This window comes from Styela clava, chromosome 3 (genome assembly GCF_964204865.1).
Source record: "Styela clava chromosome 3, kaStyClav1.hap1.2, whole genome shotgun sequence".
NCBI classification, from domain to species: Eukaryota; Metazoa; Chordata; class Ascidiacea; order Stolidobranchia; family Styelidae; genus Styela; species Styela clava.
Genome location: NC_135252.1, coordinates 14,346,571 through 14,366,878, shown reverse-complemented (window position 1 = coordinate 14,366,878; position 20,308 = coordinate 14,346,571). Strand labels below are relative to the sequence as shown.

Below are 20,308 nucleotides of genomic sequence, written 5' to 3'. Positions count from 1 at the left end.
CTAAAATTCGACCCTGAGGACCCCGGGACTGCGCCACAGCTCATCTGTGCGACAGTTCAAAACGTGTAATGTGCACGTTCACAAGAACATATGGCCTCGAGCAGCTTTATCTAAAATGCATTACGCTTACCGTACTTAGATTAAATTTCGTACTCGCTTGTCAGATCATCATTTGGACGACAAGTTGCCATAAAAACATCATCTTTCACATTGATAATATTAAGTAAATAAAAACAATGTATTGTTGGATAATATATATAAAACATAATATATATAAAACGCCACATAGACATTTCCTTGGGACGGGCTTTCAACACAGCAATAGAAGGACAGCAATGCGAATGCGCCATAATTTGAGGTTTAAACAATGTAACGATTGTTCGACCGCGTAAATATTACGGCCCGCGCGCTACCGGAAATATGTGTATTTGGCCCGCAAGTACATGAAGTTTGCCGACCACTGCACAACACTATTAAGCAGCATGTCTGGCTTCATAAACAATTGTCATGTCAGTATGTCGCAATAAAGTTGGGTCAATTGTTTTCTCTACGCCCGTAAAAGAATGTCTCTCATCAGTCCGAAAAAGATCTCCCCAACAAAATGATACAGGCATTGTTAACTTTCCTGAAACTTTCTTATTAACATGAGGCCTGGTTCTCAATATTGATAACTTCAAAAACGAAATATCGAAGTTGGCTCGATGTAAGAAACAGGTTACGTGTGTCAATGTCGACCATATCTCTAATATGGGAACAGTTAATGACCATCAAACAAATACAGATATCGCATTAAATAGCATCACAGTCGTTTAAGTATATTGTCAACATAAATTTCCTAATGCGTATAATTTATTGCATAGGCTTAGTCCATTTGTATAAATGTGGTCCGCCACAATTTTGGTCACGCATTAGCGGTCCGTCACTTGAAAAAGGTTGCCGACCACTGTTATAAGCAACATGCTGATGTTTTATTGTTTCTGTTTATTTAAGATTACTTTTTATGCATATAGTGGATTGGTATGCTACACGAGAAAAATACCACAATCAAGATCCAATATCGTACTAGGCAAAAATCACTCGCATCGGATAGTAGATCGAAAATGACCCATAATCATGTATCATCGTGGCTTAAATTCACTAGATGTGACCAGGGTGAGCTTTTGAAAGGAGTCGAGCACACAAAAAGTCAACAGACTTATCAAGCATATTTACCTAGTAAATATATGTGATACGAAGATAAACGTTACGCATTCAGAACTGGCATGAATCGTATAAAACACAGGCCTTTTTAATTCACGTATGTAGGATAATATAGCTTGCACAAACACAAAATACATCAAACCAAACATAGGTTTTACCTTTGACATATTTTTGTAAGCGTTGCCAAACTTAATACAAGCATGTTTGCAAAACAGACATTGGCAATCGGAACACTTGAAACTTTATTTAACTATCTGAATCAGCATATCAAAGTGAAAGCGCTTCACGTTACAGAGGACTGGCATAGATATTTTTGTTGAAGTTACAACATTATTTTCAAACAATGGAGTCTTCGTCGGACAAAAAAATTCCACAGGAAAGCACAAAAAGATACCAAGTTTGCAAATGCGCAGGTATGTAAGTTGGTGTAACTGTAATGAATGCATGGTTGTGTTTAATTCTCAGTATGACTGGATGTAATCTCTTGCCTTTTTAGTTTATAAAACATTCAGCTGAATAGGATTATGTTCATATTTCGTCGGTGGGATTGAAAGAGAAAGAAGATATCGCGCATGTATCACTCATGCAGATTGATGATGAGATTTTACTTGTAGCGTTAACCAACAATTAATGTAGGCTCTTGAAAGACATTAGGGGTCAGCTTGTGAATATCATGATTTTTTTTCATTTCCATAAAATTGCAAATTTTATTCGGCCTTTGTGTTATGATAATTCACATAAAATTAGTTACTTTTTTTGACAAAAAAAAATCCAATGGTGACTACTTCGTATTTGTTTCAGCTACAAAGTCATGCAGTTGTTCAAAAGTTAGCAACTCAAAATCTGAGGGTTGTCATTCTCTATCTTCCACTAAAGTCTCATCAAGCAGGTCTGACTGCTGTACGAATTGTACTTGTGATCCACAACTGTGCGCTTGTGAAGGATGTTTTCATCGACTTTGAAGTGATTGCTATTTTATGTGCTGTTTGGTATATTGTTGCAATAATGTAATTGGTAACTAAGTTTATGCTGGTGTGTGTTGTGTTAAAAAAATTTTAAGAGGCCGTGGTATATTAAGCTACATTGTATTTTTTATTGACAACTGAAAATAAGCAAACAGGAAGGATATATTTTTTGAGAACTACTTCATTCTGACATGCCAGAGTGAGAGATTTTTGAGATACAATGTTATTAACTCTTTTTTCCACAGTTACTCAAATAAGAGCATATTCTTTTTTTTCATGCCATTAGAATCTTTCTTGTGATGAAATTCGTTTATCATCAATGTAATTAGTTTGAAAACTGGGTCTTTCACAGCGAGACACAGATTTTAAATATCTTATTAAAACTAAATTACAAGAATTTTTTTGCATATATAACTAGAAGAGAAGCCACTCACGAGCAAAGGTATAGCCGAAACCGTCATCAGGTGTAGAGTTGTTGTCGAAAATACATATCGCCTACCATAATAAAATACACTATCAGACTTTGAATACATGTAATACTAGAAACACATGCGCTCTCAGAATTTATTTAGTGGTACATTTATCCAAATTCAAACTGTAAATCACACAGAAAAAATTAATCAGCTTTCAAAAAGAAGTTCATAAGGAATTAAGCATCGGACACAAAATACAGAATCTATAACTAAAGTAGTTATAGTCAATGGGTATGCCACAATCATCCTTGAAATTGTTTGCTTCACAAATTGATCAATATTCACACCCAAAATGTGGTCCCTGACCAGTGCATATACAACGATCACCAGCACATATGCTGTGTGGGGGACACCATTTCCATCCACAGTATCCTGAAAAAACAAAATTGCATATTCAAAACAATAGATGTTTCCACGACTTTTGACCCCTGTTAAATTCTTCCTATACTTTACGATTGCAAAATTTTGTTGCGTTTTTTAAGAATGGTTTTGCGAGTTGCCTAAAAATCTGTCTGACTGACAAAATTATCTGAGCGGCTGCTACAACGTCTATTGTTACGTCACTTTTTGCATCTTGCTGATAGCCAATTTTACGGAAGTTAACAAGGATGTCGATGCGCGGGGAAACATCCATAGGTTTCTAAATTACCTATTTTTCTTTTTATATTATGATTGATTTTGATTCCAGGTCAAAATTATATATATGTTAAAATCTTCAAAAATCTTACTTTTACATTGGGTCTTTGCAACGCAAATTCCTGTTGAACCGCCCTTTTCATACATATCATCAGGACAAACACACTGTACGCCTGGTCGGCATACAGTCGTACAAATTGATGGATTAGGATTATCACAAGTTTTCGGGCAACTGGTTGCGCAATCAGTGTACAACTTGAAGCTCGGACAGATTCCTGAACAAATCAAACACTAACTGATAAATTGATTTATTCGAGACTTGGTAAAAATTGTTGGTAAACGGAAATAACTAGAAATTGATGTGAAAACGTTTCAGTCGAAATACCACGCAAAATAATTTAAAATTACTTTGCTCAATCTGAGATAACAAAAAATATGAGAAATGACTTTAAAATTCATTAATGCCTTTTTAAATGGCCGCTGCCTCGTAAGAGTTTTCTCCGCCACAAAGATAAAAATGCAAAATTTCTCAAGATTATGTTCCAAATGTGTCTGGTAATCGATCCTTGATTTATAAGTTAAGAATTCCTCTGTTGTTGTAATATCAAATTTCTTTATTTGCCGCCATTACTATTAAACTGCATTTGACCAAGGTTTGTTTATTGAATGAAAGCAACAAATAAATTTGCTATCCAATAGTGTTTTGTGGCTTTGAAGCGCAAATTATAGCTCGATTACGGCGGATTGTCGTGTGCTACTGAATTTTTTTAAAGTTTTCTAATCAGGAGTTACGCAATGATAGGAACCGAAACTCACGTTTGCATTGTCCATATTCACAGATGTGTCCATGTGGACAGCTTATTGTGTCGCAAGTTACCGCTGGAAAAGTATAAATGTTTCACAATCATGTAACATTTTGTGACATAACACGGTGAACTTTTTGTTTGCCATAGATCTCCAAGTGGAATAATATAGAAACCATACCAGTAGTTTGGGATAATCACTCATATATATTATTTGACGAATAAAATGAACAACCTCAATTGCATGCAAAAGTAAAATTAGATAAACAAAATTAGAAAAAATGTTTACAACTGAAAATACATTTTTTATCAAATGTTCTAATTGATGATTAATTTACTCACGTATGCACTTTCCATTTTTGCAAGTATGCCCGTATGAACAGTGAATTGCTGAGCAGCTTGCTGTCAAATAATATTATAGTATCAACAATGATAATAGGATGCAGTAAGAAAATTCCCACAATAAAAATATGCAGTGTTTCAACATACTAATATGTTGTCAATGCAAGCAGTTATCAAAATAATGTACTGAAAATAGTTTTAATTTGTTCTGAGCCCTGGTCTAATCTAACTTGGTTAAGTTTTCTTATCAAAAGTTACGCAATGATAAGAACCGAAACTCACGTTTGCATTGTCCATATTCACAGATGTGTCCATGTGGGCAGCTTATTGTGTCGCAAGTTACCGCTGGAAAAGTATAAATGTTTCACAATCATTTAACTTTTTGTAGACACAACACGAGAATTTTTATGTGTGTCTTGGCTGTCCAAATAGAATAATATAAAACCCTACCAATAGTTTGGCATAGTCACCCATATTATTTGTCAAATAAACTGAACAACTTCAATTGCAAGTAAACGTAGAATTTAATAACTAAAACTAGGATTGGTTAATTTAAAGTTTTCTCATCAGGATATACACACAACAATAGGAATAGAAACTTACGTTTGCAATGTCCATATTCACAGATGTGTCCATGTGGGCAGCTTATTGTGTCGCAACTCACCGCTGTAAAAGTATAAATGTTTCACAATCATGTAACATATTGTAGACATAACACGGTGAATTTTTTGTTTGTCACAGTTAGCCAGATTGAATAATATAGAAACCATATCAGTAGGTTAGGAGAATCACTTATATTATTTGACAAATTAATTGAACAACTTCATTTGCTTGCAAACGTAGAATTAGTTAAAAAAAATTATGAAAAATGAACTGAAAATACATTTCTCATCAAATGTTCTAATTGATAATTAATTTACTCACGTATGCACTTTCCATTTTTGCAAGAATGCCCATGTGGACAGTGGACTGCTGTACAGCTTGCTGTTAAATAATATTACAGTATTACCAATATTAATAAGATGTTGTAACCAAATTCTCACAATAAAAATATCGTCACGCTAATAACCGAATTGCGTAAGTCATTTTTAGCAGTTTTGAGAAAAACGTAAAAAACTTCCTAATGATATTGTTATGCCATTGAGAGTCAATAATTTGCCATGGTTGAACTTTTTGATCGTGGCCGGATTTAAGTTAATTTGTATGACGCAGTTAGGTGACGTCATAATGGCGCACTGTGACTTAGGCAGAAATGTGTCTATGACTTTGGGACATACGCAATTTGTCAACCTCACTATATGAACCAGTCCTGGAAACTAAACATTCCAAAAACAAATGTAATTCTCAGTATCTACAATGTCTAATCTCCAAAATAGCTAATCAGTTTCAATTACATTACTTTTTATGTTTAAAAATATATATTTCATCATTATAACACGTTCTGCACACCCTCCGAAATAAGACTAAGATTAAATATAAAGAATAAAAAAAAACATGGCACCCAATATAAAAGCCAACCAAGGTGAATTGGACTCGGACAGTGAATATCACAAGTGCACGTCTTCCTATACTGTAGTATAAATTCAAATTAATACGCGCTAAGCTAGAATCCAAGATGAAAAAATTCGAAAATACTTCACCGAGGTTATTTTACCTTTGTGACGTCACAATAGTCCTGCGATAACAATGATAATTCATTATGACGAAACAATTGCACAAATGTGCATGTCATACTAAATCTCCATTTTTATGGGTTTTAGAATTCTTAAAATAAAATCTGAGTTAACAGACAGGTGCGCAGCATTACATAAATACCTATTTTATAAAAAACTCAAAATCGTCAAAAATGACTTACGCAATTCGGTTATTAGCGTGACGATATGTAGTGTTTTTTACAAACAAATATGTTGTTTAATACAAGCAGTTAACAAGATAATGTATTAAAAATAGTTTTAACTTTGTTCTTAGCCCTGGTCAAACCTAGTATTTTGTTATTAATTTCAAAATTTTGAGATAAGTTCTTTTTTTAAATGATTCTTATACATACGTATGCATTTTCCCTTTGTGCAATAGTATCCATATGGGCAATGGATTCTGTCACATGTTGGTATAGCTGTAAGCGAAACGGAATATTATTAATTGTGAGAATATTAAATTATTTAGATATACATGTTTTATAAAAATCACGAGGTAATTGAATTTAATTTAAAAATTGAATCATTGAGTACAGTTGTGAAATTAAACAGTTTCTTGGTCCTGGGAATTTCTTCGAAAACAAAAACGATGAACTTAGGAACCACGAAAGTTTAAATATCATCAATTTACAATTGCTTTACTCTTCCACTATCTATAAAAAATAAATGATAATTTCATTCATTACCATAACATCTTCCTTCATGTTTCATGTATCCAGCGTGACAAACACACTTTCCGTTGTAGCAAGAACTGTGCAGAGGACAGTGATTGTTCCAACAAGGTTCTGATGAGAACAAAGTAAATTTGTTAAGAACAATGCGAAATGACTTAATTGCACAAAACACAAAATACAGTAACTATTTACGCCTCATTTTAACTAAATTATGTTACATAGACCGTCTTTTTCTGATGTATTTTATTTATATTATATTCTCAGGAGCAGATATTTTGACTATTTGCCTATCTGGTTTCAACATGAACTTTTTTTCTCCAATAATTGTACTATAACACCAAATTGTGTTGTTATGAAATAAATCGTTGTCAGTGATAATATTTGGATCTATACAATCTACATGAACGACAATATAGCGACTGGTTCATATTACTTTTGTGGAACTAACAACTAATGAGACTTCTTTCAAAATTCAAGGAAAGGAAGGATACGATCTATTTCCAGTTTTGTGTGCTAGTTTGCTGCTGCGCTAGTCAAAAAAACTCATAACAAAAATCAAAACAATACTTACTTATGCACCGTCCGTTATACGAGAAGTAAGGAGGCAAGCATACGCAAAGTCCACCAACGCAGTGTTTATTTGTCGGACAGCTATATGGACATAATGAAACTACAAGACGTGCACATAATCCAGCAAGACATTTGAAACCGGCGGGGCAAATTTTGTTGCCACAATCTTAAAATATTTAAGTGAATTATGCAATTATCTTCTAAAAAACCTTTCGCAATGAATACTGATACATTTTGAATGCTTCTAATATTTTCCACTAATTTGAGATCATATCATTATAAACATTAACCAATATTAATTTTTCGAAACTACTTATACTCACTTCTTTTGCAACTGCTTGGTCGAACGCATTTATCATTAGTTTTGCTGATTTGTACCAAACCGGGAGGACATACACATTTTCTGCTGAGGTCACATTCTTTTGTGCAATATGAAGGTTTTGGGTTTTTACAAGTCGCCGGGCAACTCGTTGGGCATCGCTTGGGAATTTTCGGAGCTGGGCATCCTGGAATAAAGATGAGGTTCTGAAGACTTAAGTGAGAATATTATATGGGGATTTTATTTGAAAATACTTTATAGAAATATCATGAATAGTTCAGATATTTCCAATTTTCTTTAATTGGGTTACTGACATACAACATAAGCCTGCTTGAGGAATATATATATATATATATATATATACGTCAATAAGCTCGCTTACACAAAAATTACTAAGCAACATAAGTTTCGATGCAAATACAATGAAAGATCTTGTTGTTACATGTGGTAAAGCTATATGAAATAAATCGTGCTATATGGTTTACAGCTGACAATTGTAACTTATTTGGAATCGTGCTTTAAATCTGATACAATGGAATTAAGTAAATAAAGTTACTTAAGTAGTTAAGAATTTAGTTAAGGAAAATTGAAAAAGGGCATTTTTGGTAACTTGAATTGAATTAGTCACTTTTCAATTTTAATAATCAATTTGGGTGTATTTGACAACATTGGAGTATGTGATTTTATTATGGGATATACACTCACGAGAACATCTTCCGTTGTAGTCATATCCAGTTCTGCATACGCACACATTGTTTTTGCAAACTTTGCCTGGGTTGCATCCGTGAATATAACACGAGTCAGAATCTGAATACAAAAGAGCAATGCTCAAATAAACAAGCACGAATATCACCTACTTGTAACGGTTTACGGTAAGTCTCAAGAAATATAACAACACCGTGTGCTGAAATATGGACAGGTAAGCAAGATGGAAGCGTTTAAGACTTAAATTTTTTTTAAAAAGCAGCGAAATGTTTGTGAAATTTAGAGGCTTCACAGGACTTGGGACATTAAAAAATAAACGTAATGCCTTTTTAGCGATCTCCTCTCAAACTAAAACTTGATACGATTGATACATTGGTTGAGAAGGAAATCAATTTTTTTTTCAAAACAACTATCACTTCAAAAACAACAATAATTTAAAAAAACTATCAATATTCCCTTTTCGTGTCCAATAAAATACCATTCAAAAACAAACAAACTGTTTGGCAAACGTTATTGAACGCAAGATTTCTTCCGACAAATCTCGTAATTGGGCGAATAAGTTTTTCTCACTTCAACGAATATCATATTGTCTTTTTCCATGAACTAATATTGTCAAATTTGGGTGGAATAGAAAATATTTTCCTTGGAAGATTACAAATATATATTTACGAATGAAAGATATATTATGCATACTAACGTATGCATTTCCCATTCGAACATCTTTTTCCAATTCCACAGGGAATAAACGGACACCGTAAACTCAGTGCTAAAATAAGATACATTTTATAATTGCTTAACAGTGTAAGCAATTAATTGTTCAATACAAATGAAAGTAGACTTGGATACTAATGAATATACATAGAGGTGATATAAAAAATATAAAATCTTGCGGCATGCTGTTTGAATATTCTTATAAAGAATTTTCTTTGACGATAAATTGCTAGGGAGTTTATAATTACAGATTAAAGATATATAATGCATACTAACGTATGCATTTCCCATTCAAACATCTTTTTCCAATTCCACAGGGAATAAACGGACACCGCAAACTCAGTGCTAAAATAAGATACATTTTATAATTGCTTAACAGTGTAAGCAATTAATTGTTCGATACAAATGAAAGTAGACTTGGACACTAATGAATATATATAGAGGTGATATAAAAAATATAGAATCCTGCGGCATGCTGTTTGAATATTCTTATAAAGAATTTGCTTTGACGCTAACTTGCTAGTGAGTTTATTAATGATGATTTTTCGTATAATTTATCTACACAAATTAAAATACCAATTAGGAAACACGTGTAGAATAAAAACGCACCGCTATTGGAAAAGAGGCCTAGGACATCAGACTTTTTATATACTTCACTTTAACTTGCATGTTTTCCATTGAATAGATCTTTCATTGGGCAAAACGTTAAATGTTATATTGTAATTGGGTTCGCAATCAGCATATACAGAATAATCAGTAATAAATTGTAGTTTTTTCAATAAAGTGGACATTTTTTTCGCGAAAAATTTGTGTACTCGTACTTTTGAAAACAAAAGAGCTGACAAGAGTTCAATATTTTATATGCTTTCTCGCATTACACTTTAAATTTATATCGTTTCAATTTTGCTCAAAAGCATATCCTACAATGAAATGTCTGTACATTTGAAAAAGTGTCCTCGTCTGCTATACTGATGTGTTTTTGATGAATCATTGTTTCTAGTTGTTGCAACTGTACACCAATATTGTTTACGGCCAAATTTATTAATAGAAAACGGTAAACACGGAGGAGTTTCGTTCGTGTCTTAATTCAGATGTTTGAAAAGACAAAATTCGTAAAGATTATAGAGATACAAGTCTCCGACACAAGAACAAAAAAGATTTTTTTCAATTAAGCAAATACTTATATTTCAAAAACATGGAGTATTCAAAACTAGTTTCAGTAATGCCTAGAAACTATGACAAGGGCCATGATATGACCGCTACTTACCAATGCACTTTCCATTGAAACATTTTTTCCCTTTTCCACAAGGAACATACGGGCAATACCTTGGCAGTACTGAAAATGGTTGTGTTTGTTAGTTCGTTAAAAATCAATTTTAAGGGTTCATCAAAAAATGGACTTTAATTAAAACTATTGAATAAAAATAAATGGACAGGCAAGACAAATGTTAATATTAATCGTTGGCACAAATATTTGATCATATCGAACAATGAGTGTTGTTATGCCAATAAAGCTTGATTGTTAAGAGTAAACCTAACAAAGTGATCATGAAACCAGTGCAAAACAATTTCAGGGTATGAAGTTTAAGCATTTCTGTAATAAAGAACAGATAACAGTACAGATTCGGTTTTTTAATTGTTTGCCGCATTCAGATTATTTGCTAGCCATTCTGCTTAAAAGTACTTTATTCTTCTTATTATACTGCTAATTATGCCAAAACAGAATATTGTTCAACTTTTTCCTTTTTACTTTTAATATAATGGATCCTTTAGTTAATTTTAACTACAATATTTACGAACGGCTCTATAAAGTGCGTTAATTTTCGATTTCCCTGTTTTAAACAGAATTTTAACTCACCTATTTTAGGAAATCGGATCGTGTAAACGAGATTAACTCTCACACGACTTTTTGTTCTACATTTTCCTATATTAGACAGTCTCGTAGATTAGGTAACGACAAAGTTTGGAAGCTAAAGCCAGTGCGAATTCTTAATCCTTCCAGTCGTGACAAAATTTTACGTTATAAATAGTTAGTTATAATAGTTAGATGTTAATGATAAGCGAGCTTTGATTAAAAAAAATGATTTCGTAGTATGACCTATACGAGTAAATATCATCAAGATTTTAATGACGTATGCTGTTAAATCTAAATCTATTTTTTTTCACTCATATCTTGGGTTTGACATTTATAATGCAACAACAAACACGTGAATGCACGCATGTCGCCCAAGGGCATTTTAGGATTAATCAGTCCAGCTTAATAGCTGCCCTACACAAATTGATATTTTTTGATTTTTTAATCAGAAATGGGCTTAAAATGAGTAATAACGCGATCAAAACAGCTTAAACATTATTTTAGCGCATAATAATTTCAGTATATATAATTTTTCAATGTACATTATCTCAATTCGGTATCCAGCCCATACAGTCTTGATTGAATTTAAAAATCTTTTTCGAAATTATAATAGGTAAAATTAACACATTAAAAATTAAGTTGTAAAATACTCACGCAAGCATTTTCCAGCGATTTCCACACCTGTTTTGCAAACGCATTTCCCAAGTTTGCAAACTTTTTTAGGTGGGCAGTATTTGTTTGCGCAAGGATGCGGCAAAGGAAAAGGTTTACCTGCAGAATATGGAACGATTTATAAAAAAATCAAGTAAAATTTAATATACAACTATACCGTTATCCCGCTTTATAAAAAAAATAACAGGTTTTAAAACCTCAAATTAAAAAAGCAGTTAAAGAATCTCTAATTTCCGAAAGTGTCTTAGCTTTAATTGTCTTAGCAAAATCCTAAGTTCCCAATCGCTTTATAGAATATCGTATACAATTTACTAAGAAGTGCCATGTATGAGACTTACTAAATGAATATATTACATATATCTGTAGTGATATTTACTTCCATTTGTTATGTAGGTCAATTTATTTGTACAAATCACAAGTCTCGCTTGTTTCTAAACCTGTGAATTCAAACTAAACTATAACACAAACAATACGAACCGATGCATTTTCCGTTTATGTGGCATATTTTGCCTCGCGGACATGGATTGTAGAGACAATGCTTTCCCTTTCCTTTACTCTTTCCTTTTCCTTAAATGAAATGAGTTTTATTACTAGTCTATGAAAATGCATTGTTTTCATTCTCGGTGAAAAACAATTTGATTTATTACTCTATATGAAGTGAGCAACAAAACTTTTATTTTTATGCGAAGTAAGTGGAAATAAATATTTGCGGTTTTCTATTCCGTATACCGATGGCTTTCAATCTTTTTGAAACATTCCAGAGACTTGAGAAACCCCTGCTCCACACTTTAATTGTCTTTTATTGTCTGATATTTTTAACCACGAATACATACATGAAATCAAACCTTATACTGACAAAACAAAATTATCGTTAAAGTATAGCAAGCTTAAAATAGGGTAAGCCCAATAGGTATTTGGTTATAAACTTAATAAACGTATTAACGTATTAATATTAATAATAATATAGACTCGAATTTTTGAATGAAACTTGCAGATTTATATGAAAATTGTGGAACCCCCTGAACTGGACTGGCGGAATCCCAACTAAAAACCACAGCCGTATACATAAAAGATATTTTCTTCAAATAGTGTATATTGTCAAAAATGAAAAAACTCATTTGACTCGCTCCATCGAATATACATTTAAAGTAAATTTCTCGTTATATGATATTCTTTCTCAAAATTTCATCGTTAGAGAGCCCTTTAACATATATAATATTAAAATGACTCACCCGGCTTTGCCAAACACGAAACAGAGAAACATACTCCAAGTATAAACAATATTTTTATAGCGTATAACATGTTGTAAATTTTAAACTAAAAAAAAATTTGAAAATAATCATTTTTATTCATGAGAACATCACCATTCATTCTGCCTGACTGACACACAGAAAGATTTTCAATGTTTATGCAATGCCACAAGTGCCATAAATACCCCGGTACGGTCTTCACGATTTATTCTTTTTAATCAGATAATATAGTGCGAAGTTATGCCCTGAAGGTAACTTTTTATTGTATTTTATCTAAATCAGCACCTAATTTAGAATTAATTTAGTTTATTTTAAAAGCATCTGAGCACGTAGAAACGCAAACAACCCATAGTGACATTACCTGTTCCTTAGAACCAGTTTAAATTATTTTGAATGTGAACCATAAAATAGCATAACGTCATGTTTGTGAATATTTGCCATATGCTTAAAATAAAGTACATAGTACGCAATCTATAGATATAAAAAGTTATTAATTAATGTAGATGAATAGTAAGTTTTATTGAGTAAAATACAAAACGAAGTTAGAATTGAAAGATAGGTATATATGTTTTGGTGAGTATCTCAATAACATTAGCATTATATTAATTTTTATTTCAAAATGCTTCAAAACAAAATACAAAACGTACTAGACAGCGTTACGAGATTTTATTACTTTCCTCGTGGAAGTATAAATTAACAGTCAAATTATAGGCTATGTAGCAGAGTATCGCATAGGTACTTCCTCATTTCAAGTAAATAATTTCTGTTTAATTTAGTGCACCAAAATTTTTTTATACCAAATAAAATAAATGACTGAACTAAAATAACATATAGGAGTTCTATTTTAAAAACAACTATTTAATATGAACGATTTTCTATGACAACAATAACAACAAGATAAAAAAAATAGCAAACAAATCAGTTCATAAGTTGTAGTTTTGATGTCTAGTAATGCCTCATTTTGAAATGCCATTCCTTAATGCCAAATAGCAAATTGACGCTTCCCACATGCAAACGACATGTAGTCATTTCTTTGCCCAATTTTTTTTTTTTCAATAATGCAGATTTTCGAATAAAAATTTTGTTGAAACAAATTTTCTTCAATGCTAAAATCTACTCGCATTGAAAATGTATTTCAACGCCTTCTATTATTTTATATCCAATTTTGGGTAATGTTCATGTTTTTTGAATTGTTTTTTATTTGAAACAATATAATAAATGGAAGCGCATACGAAATTCATTAAATTGAATGACGCATGTGTCGCCCGTAACGTCTCATGTCAGAATTTGCCTCAAGCGGAGTTCAAAAATACAAAACAAGATATCCTGTTATCATCAGTGTGCATCGTTTGTTTTTTTAACTTTATTACAAATGTAAAGAATAGTGAAATGTAATGCAGAAATTAACATCTCATGAAGTAGAATTTGAGTATTTGTGTAAAATATAAGTATTTGGTGCAACAACAATTTTGAATTCTCAGCTCAAATTATCGATTCAGATTCATTGAAACACGTATGTTCAATGATGAGTTCAAAGTACAAAATAACTATTAATTTATTTTATGAATAATTCTCTTTTAGTGTTGCGATCCCGGGATCACGGGATTCTTGGCTTTTTTAATCTAGATCTTAAAGTTATTTTGAATATAGTTCCTAACCCTAACGTTGTGTTATTCTAAAACGGTTTTACTGTACATTCCGTAAGTTGAGTCGTCAAAAAATCGCTGACTTGGAGGCAAACATTCTTCAAAGATTTTTTATTACTGGAAAATCCAATCAAGTCACCAAAAAAAAAAAAACGATTTATTTAAAAAAGATAGCATTTATTAGCGCAAGAGCCAATACTGATACTATTATATTTGATACTCTATTATAATTTGATCTGTTTTAATTTAAAAAGTGACGGTGTGAATAAAAACAGTAAAATTATACGCATTTTTAGTTTTTCCACACTATCTTTTTCTTCGATTTGTTAAAGTTTGTATCGACAACCACATTCGTTTTGAGTTGTGTAGAACGAAAAGGGATAACGTCGTTTCTCATGCCTTCTCGAACATGGTCTGGTTTCTGTTAAAGAATGCCGTTTTGTCGCGGTATTTTCGAACTTGCACTGTTTCAGGTATACCGTTTATATTTGTATTTGTATAATATAGTAAATGCTTTCCTCATTTTCAATACAGTTAATTTACGCTCGAATTGCATTTTTTGGAAATCGCACGCTGTTCTAAATAATTTTATCTTATGCTTTCCAAACAAATATCGCCCAAATTGACGGCAACCTTTATCAACAAATTTATTTATTTATTTGAATTATGATAAATGATTACACCAAAAATCGATAAAAAACAAGACTTATTAAAAGCATTTTGGTTCCTGTGACGCACTTCTCTGCTCCGCTCTTTGATGCTGAAATGTTTAAATATATTTGTAAAATATCAAAAGCACATAGATCAACCTCGTATGTTTATTTGCACTGATAACCAGGGCTACAATTTATTAAATGCATATATGCCGTTGGGTTCAGATGGAGGTTAAACTTGTTTATCCAATTCACGTTTGCCCTATAATTACCAAGAATAGACTATTTATGTGGCATTGGTACGTTGGTAGCAGATTTTATCTCGTATGGTCATAGGTGGGCATATATATATGTATTATAGGGTGCTCCCGTAGTATATGAACCAAATAATTTATTATAATAATTAATTGGGCCATAATTTCAGGTACAAATACTACGGGAGTCACTTGGCTGGTCCTCGAACTTGTAATAGAACTAAAATAAGGAAAAATGGAATAAACTTATGGCCTAACCCTAACCTGGTACACATACTACGTTCCGGTGCTCGCCATCGTGGTTCACATACTACGGGAGTACCTTTTATAGCGTATGGTCGTAGGTGGCCATATATATATATATGTATAAAACGAAATAAAAAGTATATATAAGTACCAAAACGATATGGTATCAAAATCACGCAGATATTTACAAAAATCCTTTCATTTTGTGAGATGTCTTTCTTTTTAAGTCAGCTTTTCTCCAAAGGTAGCAGAATAATTTAATTAACAACTATATCATGAATCTAAAACCTACTCGAAGTTGCAGTTGTTGGTGGTGTTGTTGTGGAGGTCGCGGTGGAGATCGAAGTTGAATTCAATGCCATGTTATTGCTGGTATGTGAACTCTGTCCTGGTATGATACCTGTGAATTCATTCGGACTACTTAGATAAAAATTTAATTAAGATAATAATACTACTCTAGAACAGGGCTACTAAACTGACGGACCATGGTCCGAATCCGGACCTTTTAAGTATTTGATTCGGACCGCACCTAATTCTTTATTTTGGATCATTAGCCCCACTTTTAATTTTCATATTATAAAATGACTTTTATTGTTTTGAATATATATGAAAAGAACTATAACACCATAATAAACAATCTTGATTAGCTGATAATCATTAGCCGGTCGAGGAAGTGCGCGTTTACGGATGCCGAAATATAATTTCTGGAAACGCCGGACCCAAATAATTTTGAAGTTTTCAATGCAGATCTTCGGTAAAATAGTTGGGTAGCCCTGCTCTAGAATACCAAAGTAGTAAGTATGAAACGAAATTCATGTAGCAAAATATTGAATATTTATGATTGTATTTCTTTTTCAATAATTGCTTCCGTAGCATATATTTCTTGCAGGGATGGAAGCCATTTTTGATAATTTTCAGATTATGTTACGACTTAATCCCCCAAAAATATATCAAGGAGTGGAAACCTACTTGAAGTTGTTGTTGCTGATGATGTTGTTGTGGAAGTCGTAATTGAACTCGAAGTAGCATGTAAATCTATGTTATCGGCCGGTGAGGCTTTATTTGTTGCTGCCTCAGCTGATAAAATTCAATTTTTCCACTTCAAAGTGAATTCAAAATCACTATAATTATCACTGAATAGATCCGATGAGATTATAAAAAGATGAACATCTTCTAGCAATCCTTCTAGGATCAAAGGTGCAATTTGGCAATAATCTATATAGCTATCGTTCGGAATCAGACTAGTACTTGAAATTGAGAAAGCTCAATAACTAATTAGAAGGATAAATATGGGAATTTAAAAACAATTCTGACTAAAGATTATGAAAAAATATGACTGAATTGGGATTCAGTCTTTGTTAACCCGTGAAGTGATTGATGCCCGACGTGTAAATGCGTATGAGGATTATATATAAATTGAATATAATTATGATAGTAATATAAATGTAACATTTGCAAATTTAAGTTACTTGTAAAACTACTATTGGATATCAGTTCTGCGGAAATAGTCATTGTTGACAATCTGGTAGGTGAAGTCGACCCCTCTGTTGTAGTTGTGGTGAGAAAATCTGAATAAATGATATCGTTAGTTGTGTGATGATCTTGCAGTGTTTAAAATTACCAGGTTTTACAATTTTATGTTCAGTGCCAGATTAACGCATCACCCTCATAATGTGTCTGTGGACGGGATGGAAAAACTGCGGTTAAAACTTTTATATCGAATATGAACAAATAATAGATCACATTATACTCTTGACTAATGCCTGCTGTATAGAGTTGTTGAAAATGTTGGTAATTCCAATAAGAAGACAATTATGAAACAAATACTCTTTACATGTTATCTTATTGAATCATTTGAAGTCTAGACTAGACCACAATACTTGACATACGAAAAACAGGAATGAATTACAATTTCGCTTAATTTTGTGAATAAAAAATTGCACGGCTCAGGCAGGATATGTCCTTTATACAATCATACATAGTAGTAATGTTTTGTAAGCAATTTTTTCATCTTGAATTTCAATTTATTGATTTGGTCGTTCCCAGGAATAAAAGTCTGCATTTAGTTGTACACGTGCAAGAATGACATGTCAGACCTGAGTTAAGTGTTGTCATTGTTGCGTTTCTCTCATATTGAGCAATAGTTGTTGTTGTTGGAACTGATGAAGACATTGCAGTATCTATTGTCGAAGACTCTGTAAGTAATTTTGCTGCAATTTTTTTCAACTTTTTTTAAATGTTTTTTTCTGTAAGACGTATTACGTTCAGTTCACGTTTATAACCTCAAAACAGCTATGTAACGTTTTTCAATCATATGAAAAGTATGATATCAAGACCTTAAAATATTACAAGGGAAGATATTTGATAATCATCAGTATAAGTTCGAGTGAAGCATTTTTCTAAAAGCCACGAGATGGCAGTAAATTCAAAAATATATTAAAGGAATCGTTCAAGATTAAGCCCAATAAAAGTAAAAATATACAGAGATAAATCAAAATTTTGCAACCTGTACAATAATATATTTGGGTTTCTCGTGTTTCCGTAAATCCAGGGACACATTGGCAATGAAAATAAACAGCACCATCTGATCCTGGAGAACAGATTGCTGAGGTTGACCCACATGCTTTATCTTGATACGAAGTACAAGCTTCGTTTCCCGTTGTCACTGAATAGAACATCTTTTTAATAATCAAATTTTCAACTGTCTCGTATCAAGCAATTTGGTGTGGCTAAACTAGCACAAATTTGGGATTCACACTTCAATTTAATCGTTTTTTAATTTATGAAACATTCTTGGATTGAATGGAGTAGCTAGCCTATACCAAAATACTAGTGATTTTTATAAGAAAGTATACTATAGAGCAGCGTTTCCCAAACTGTGTTCCGTGAAACACTAGTGTTCCACTGGCGTCTTCCGAGTGTTCTTTATCAATTTTATCCTTTCATTTGTTGGTGTTCCGCGAGACGAGATAAAAATCGTAAGTGTTCTGTGGCCTAAGAAGTTTGTGAAACGCTGGTATAGAGTGACACAAAAAGCGGAAACCAGCTTATTTGGAACATATTGTATAAGTTAAGTTTTTTTTGTTGGGGGGGGGTCACCATGCCCTGAGTAGGTTAAAATTCATCACTGTAGTCTGTGCATTTCAAATCAATGTTACACTTTTATTGAAAAATGCAAAAGGATAGCAACTTCGACAAAGAAGTTTTCTTTATTGTAGCTGACACATCTTTATTGTTTCACGGTCATATTAAAAAACAGAATGGTGCCCTAGACGCGGTTAACCACGGCAATATTGGTGGAAGTTTTTTAATAAATGGGTTAAAAACTATATTTTCGATATAGAAAAGAAAATTGTGGGTCATAAATATGGGTCATGCTGTTGCATTTTTCTGATAGTCTTACAATTCTTGCTTGATATTGTGTATTTGAATATTAACTCATGCAGTATTTACATCAGAACAGTGGGCTGGTAAAATATTTTACGAAATTCATGAGCGAAAACACGGCTTCGCATGTATGAATCACTAAAAAACATTATGGTTGAAAATTGTATGGAAGGGTATTACACTTTGAAAGAATTATATTTTTCGACCGTATTGAATTCACTATCATCCAGCTCCATTATTATTTAAGAATCCTGTAGTCGTGAATTAAGTGTAATAAGCTTTGTTTACTAAACGGGATTGTGTGTAAGAAAAACATAAACTGAAAAGTAGCATCTAGTTCTTCCCTACTCCCCAAAATATGCTGTGGCCTCCTTTGTTTTTTGCATTTTCGAAGGATAACCGCTGTAAAAAGTTTTGCAAAAAAATAACAATACAAAAGTTTTAACAATGTAATATACTGATATACTATAGTAATTCACTTATTGTTGGATTGAATTATTGCCTATACTAATTTATTATCAGTTTTTAACTTTGAAATGTTGGTAGGTTTCTTTTATTAGTTAGTGACTTGGTGGGTCACAAAAAAGATGATGGGTCACTTTGTCACTCGCTGGTCACGGGTTTTCCATCTCTGGACAGGAACTCACATTTTTTCATCTATGTCATGATTTGGATCCTTTTGGAGTTTATGTTTTTGACGTCTGAGCAGCATCGAAAATGTGAGGCTATAATATTTAGGAAAAGGGGTTGAAGTATCAACTAAATTATATTCAACTCACTTTTAGAATTGAACGTTTCAAACAAGTTCCACATATTTATTACTGATTCTGAGGTATTTGTACCACGTTGAATACCTGCAACAAAATGTTATTATTCATTTCATTAGGTTGATTATAATATCGCCAAACGCATGTGTCAGTTTTTTTGTGATAACAAAAGTCAAATAAGCCACTCACCTTCATTATCGGCAGTTAACATTAATATATAATACTCGCAATCAGGACATGTTACTGAAGCACATTGTCCTCGAGATATCAAAGCTAAAATGACGAGATCCGTCAATAATTGTATTGTAATTTGAAACATATCAATCTAATGAAGCACAAAAGTAAATAATCTTACTGCCTGCAGATATAGCTGTTTTTGTAAAAAAAAAAATGATTGCAAAAAGTTTCATCGCACCAAAGACCAGTGTCGTATCGGGAGAAACACGAAGACAACAATAAACAGTATACAGGACCTTGTGAGAAGGG

General features: G+C 32.5%; 2 protein-coding genes and 1 long non-coding RNA gene across 14 annotated transcripts; 1 reads left to right on the top strand and 2 right to left on the bottom strand.

The window, feature by feature from the left end:
- The first annotated feature begins 1,060 nt into the window (after positions 1–1,060).
- On the top strand, positions 1,061–2,824 carry LOC120343088 (uncharacterized). Its single transcript, XR_005569571.2, has 2 exons — positions 1,061–1,613; positions 2,002–2,824. It is a non-coding gene; the product is annotated as an uncharacterized LOC120343088 (long non-coding RNA).
- LOC120343085 (uncharacterized) lies at positions 2,716–13,004 on the bottom strand. 11 transcript variants are annotated; one of them, XM_039412183.2, is made up of 16 exons: positions 12,852–13,004; positions 12,097–12,186; positions 11,602–11,718; positions 10,360–10,428; positions 8,382–8,483; positions 7,681–7,863; positions 7,359–7,523; positions 6,800–6,898; positions 6,467–6,532; positions 5,344–5,403; positions 5,023–5,085; positions 4,702–4,764; positions 4,420–4,479; positions 4,091–4,153; positions 3,367–3,549; positions 2,716–3,010 (listed from the first exon to the last, which is right to left on the bottom strand). In XM_039412183.2, exons 1-16 carry the CDS (start codon positions 12,919–12,921, stop codon positions 2,913–2,915), a joined length of 1,551 nt encoding a protein of 516 aa, XP_039268117.2. In that variant the 5' UTR covers positions 12,922–13,004; the 3' UTR covers positions 2,716–2,912. The 11 variants fall into 11 exon arrangements, with proteins under 11 accessions (XP_039268117.2, XP_077967335.1, XP_039268121.2 ...); XM_078111209.1 differs by lacking the exon at positions 4,091–4,153; XM_039412187.2 differs by lacking the exon at positions 4,420–4,479.
- A 2,145-nt stretch (positions 13,005–15,149) lies between these two features.
- LOC120341985 (uncharacterized) lies at positions 15,150–20,185 on the bottom strand. Of its 2 annotated transcripts, none has more exons than XM_078111224.1 (8): positions 20,012–20,185; positions 19,835–19,909; positions 18,175–18,333; positions 17,765–17,863; positions 17,138–17,236; positions 16,638–16,745; positions 15,961–16,068; positions 15,150–15,275 (listed from the first exon to the last, which is right to left on the bottom strand). In XM_078111224.1, exons 1-8 carry the CDS (start codon positions 20,139–20,141, stop codon positions 15,193–15,195), a joined length of 861 nt encoding a protein of 286 aa, XP_077967350.1. In that variant the 5' UTR covers positions 20,142–20,185; the 3' UTR covers positions 15,150–15,192. The 2 variants fall into 2 exon arrangements, with proteins under 2 accessions (XP_077967350.1, XP_077967351.1); XM_078111225.1 differs by having other exon boundaries at positions 17,765–17,848.
- Positions 20,186–20,308: the final 123 nt, after the last annotated feature.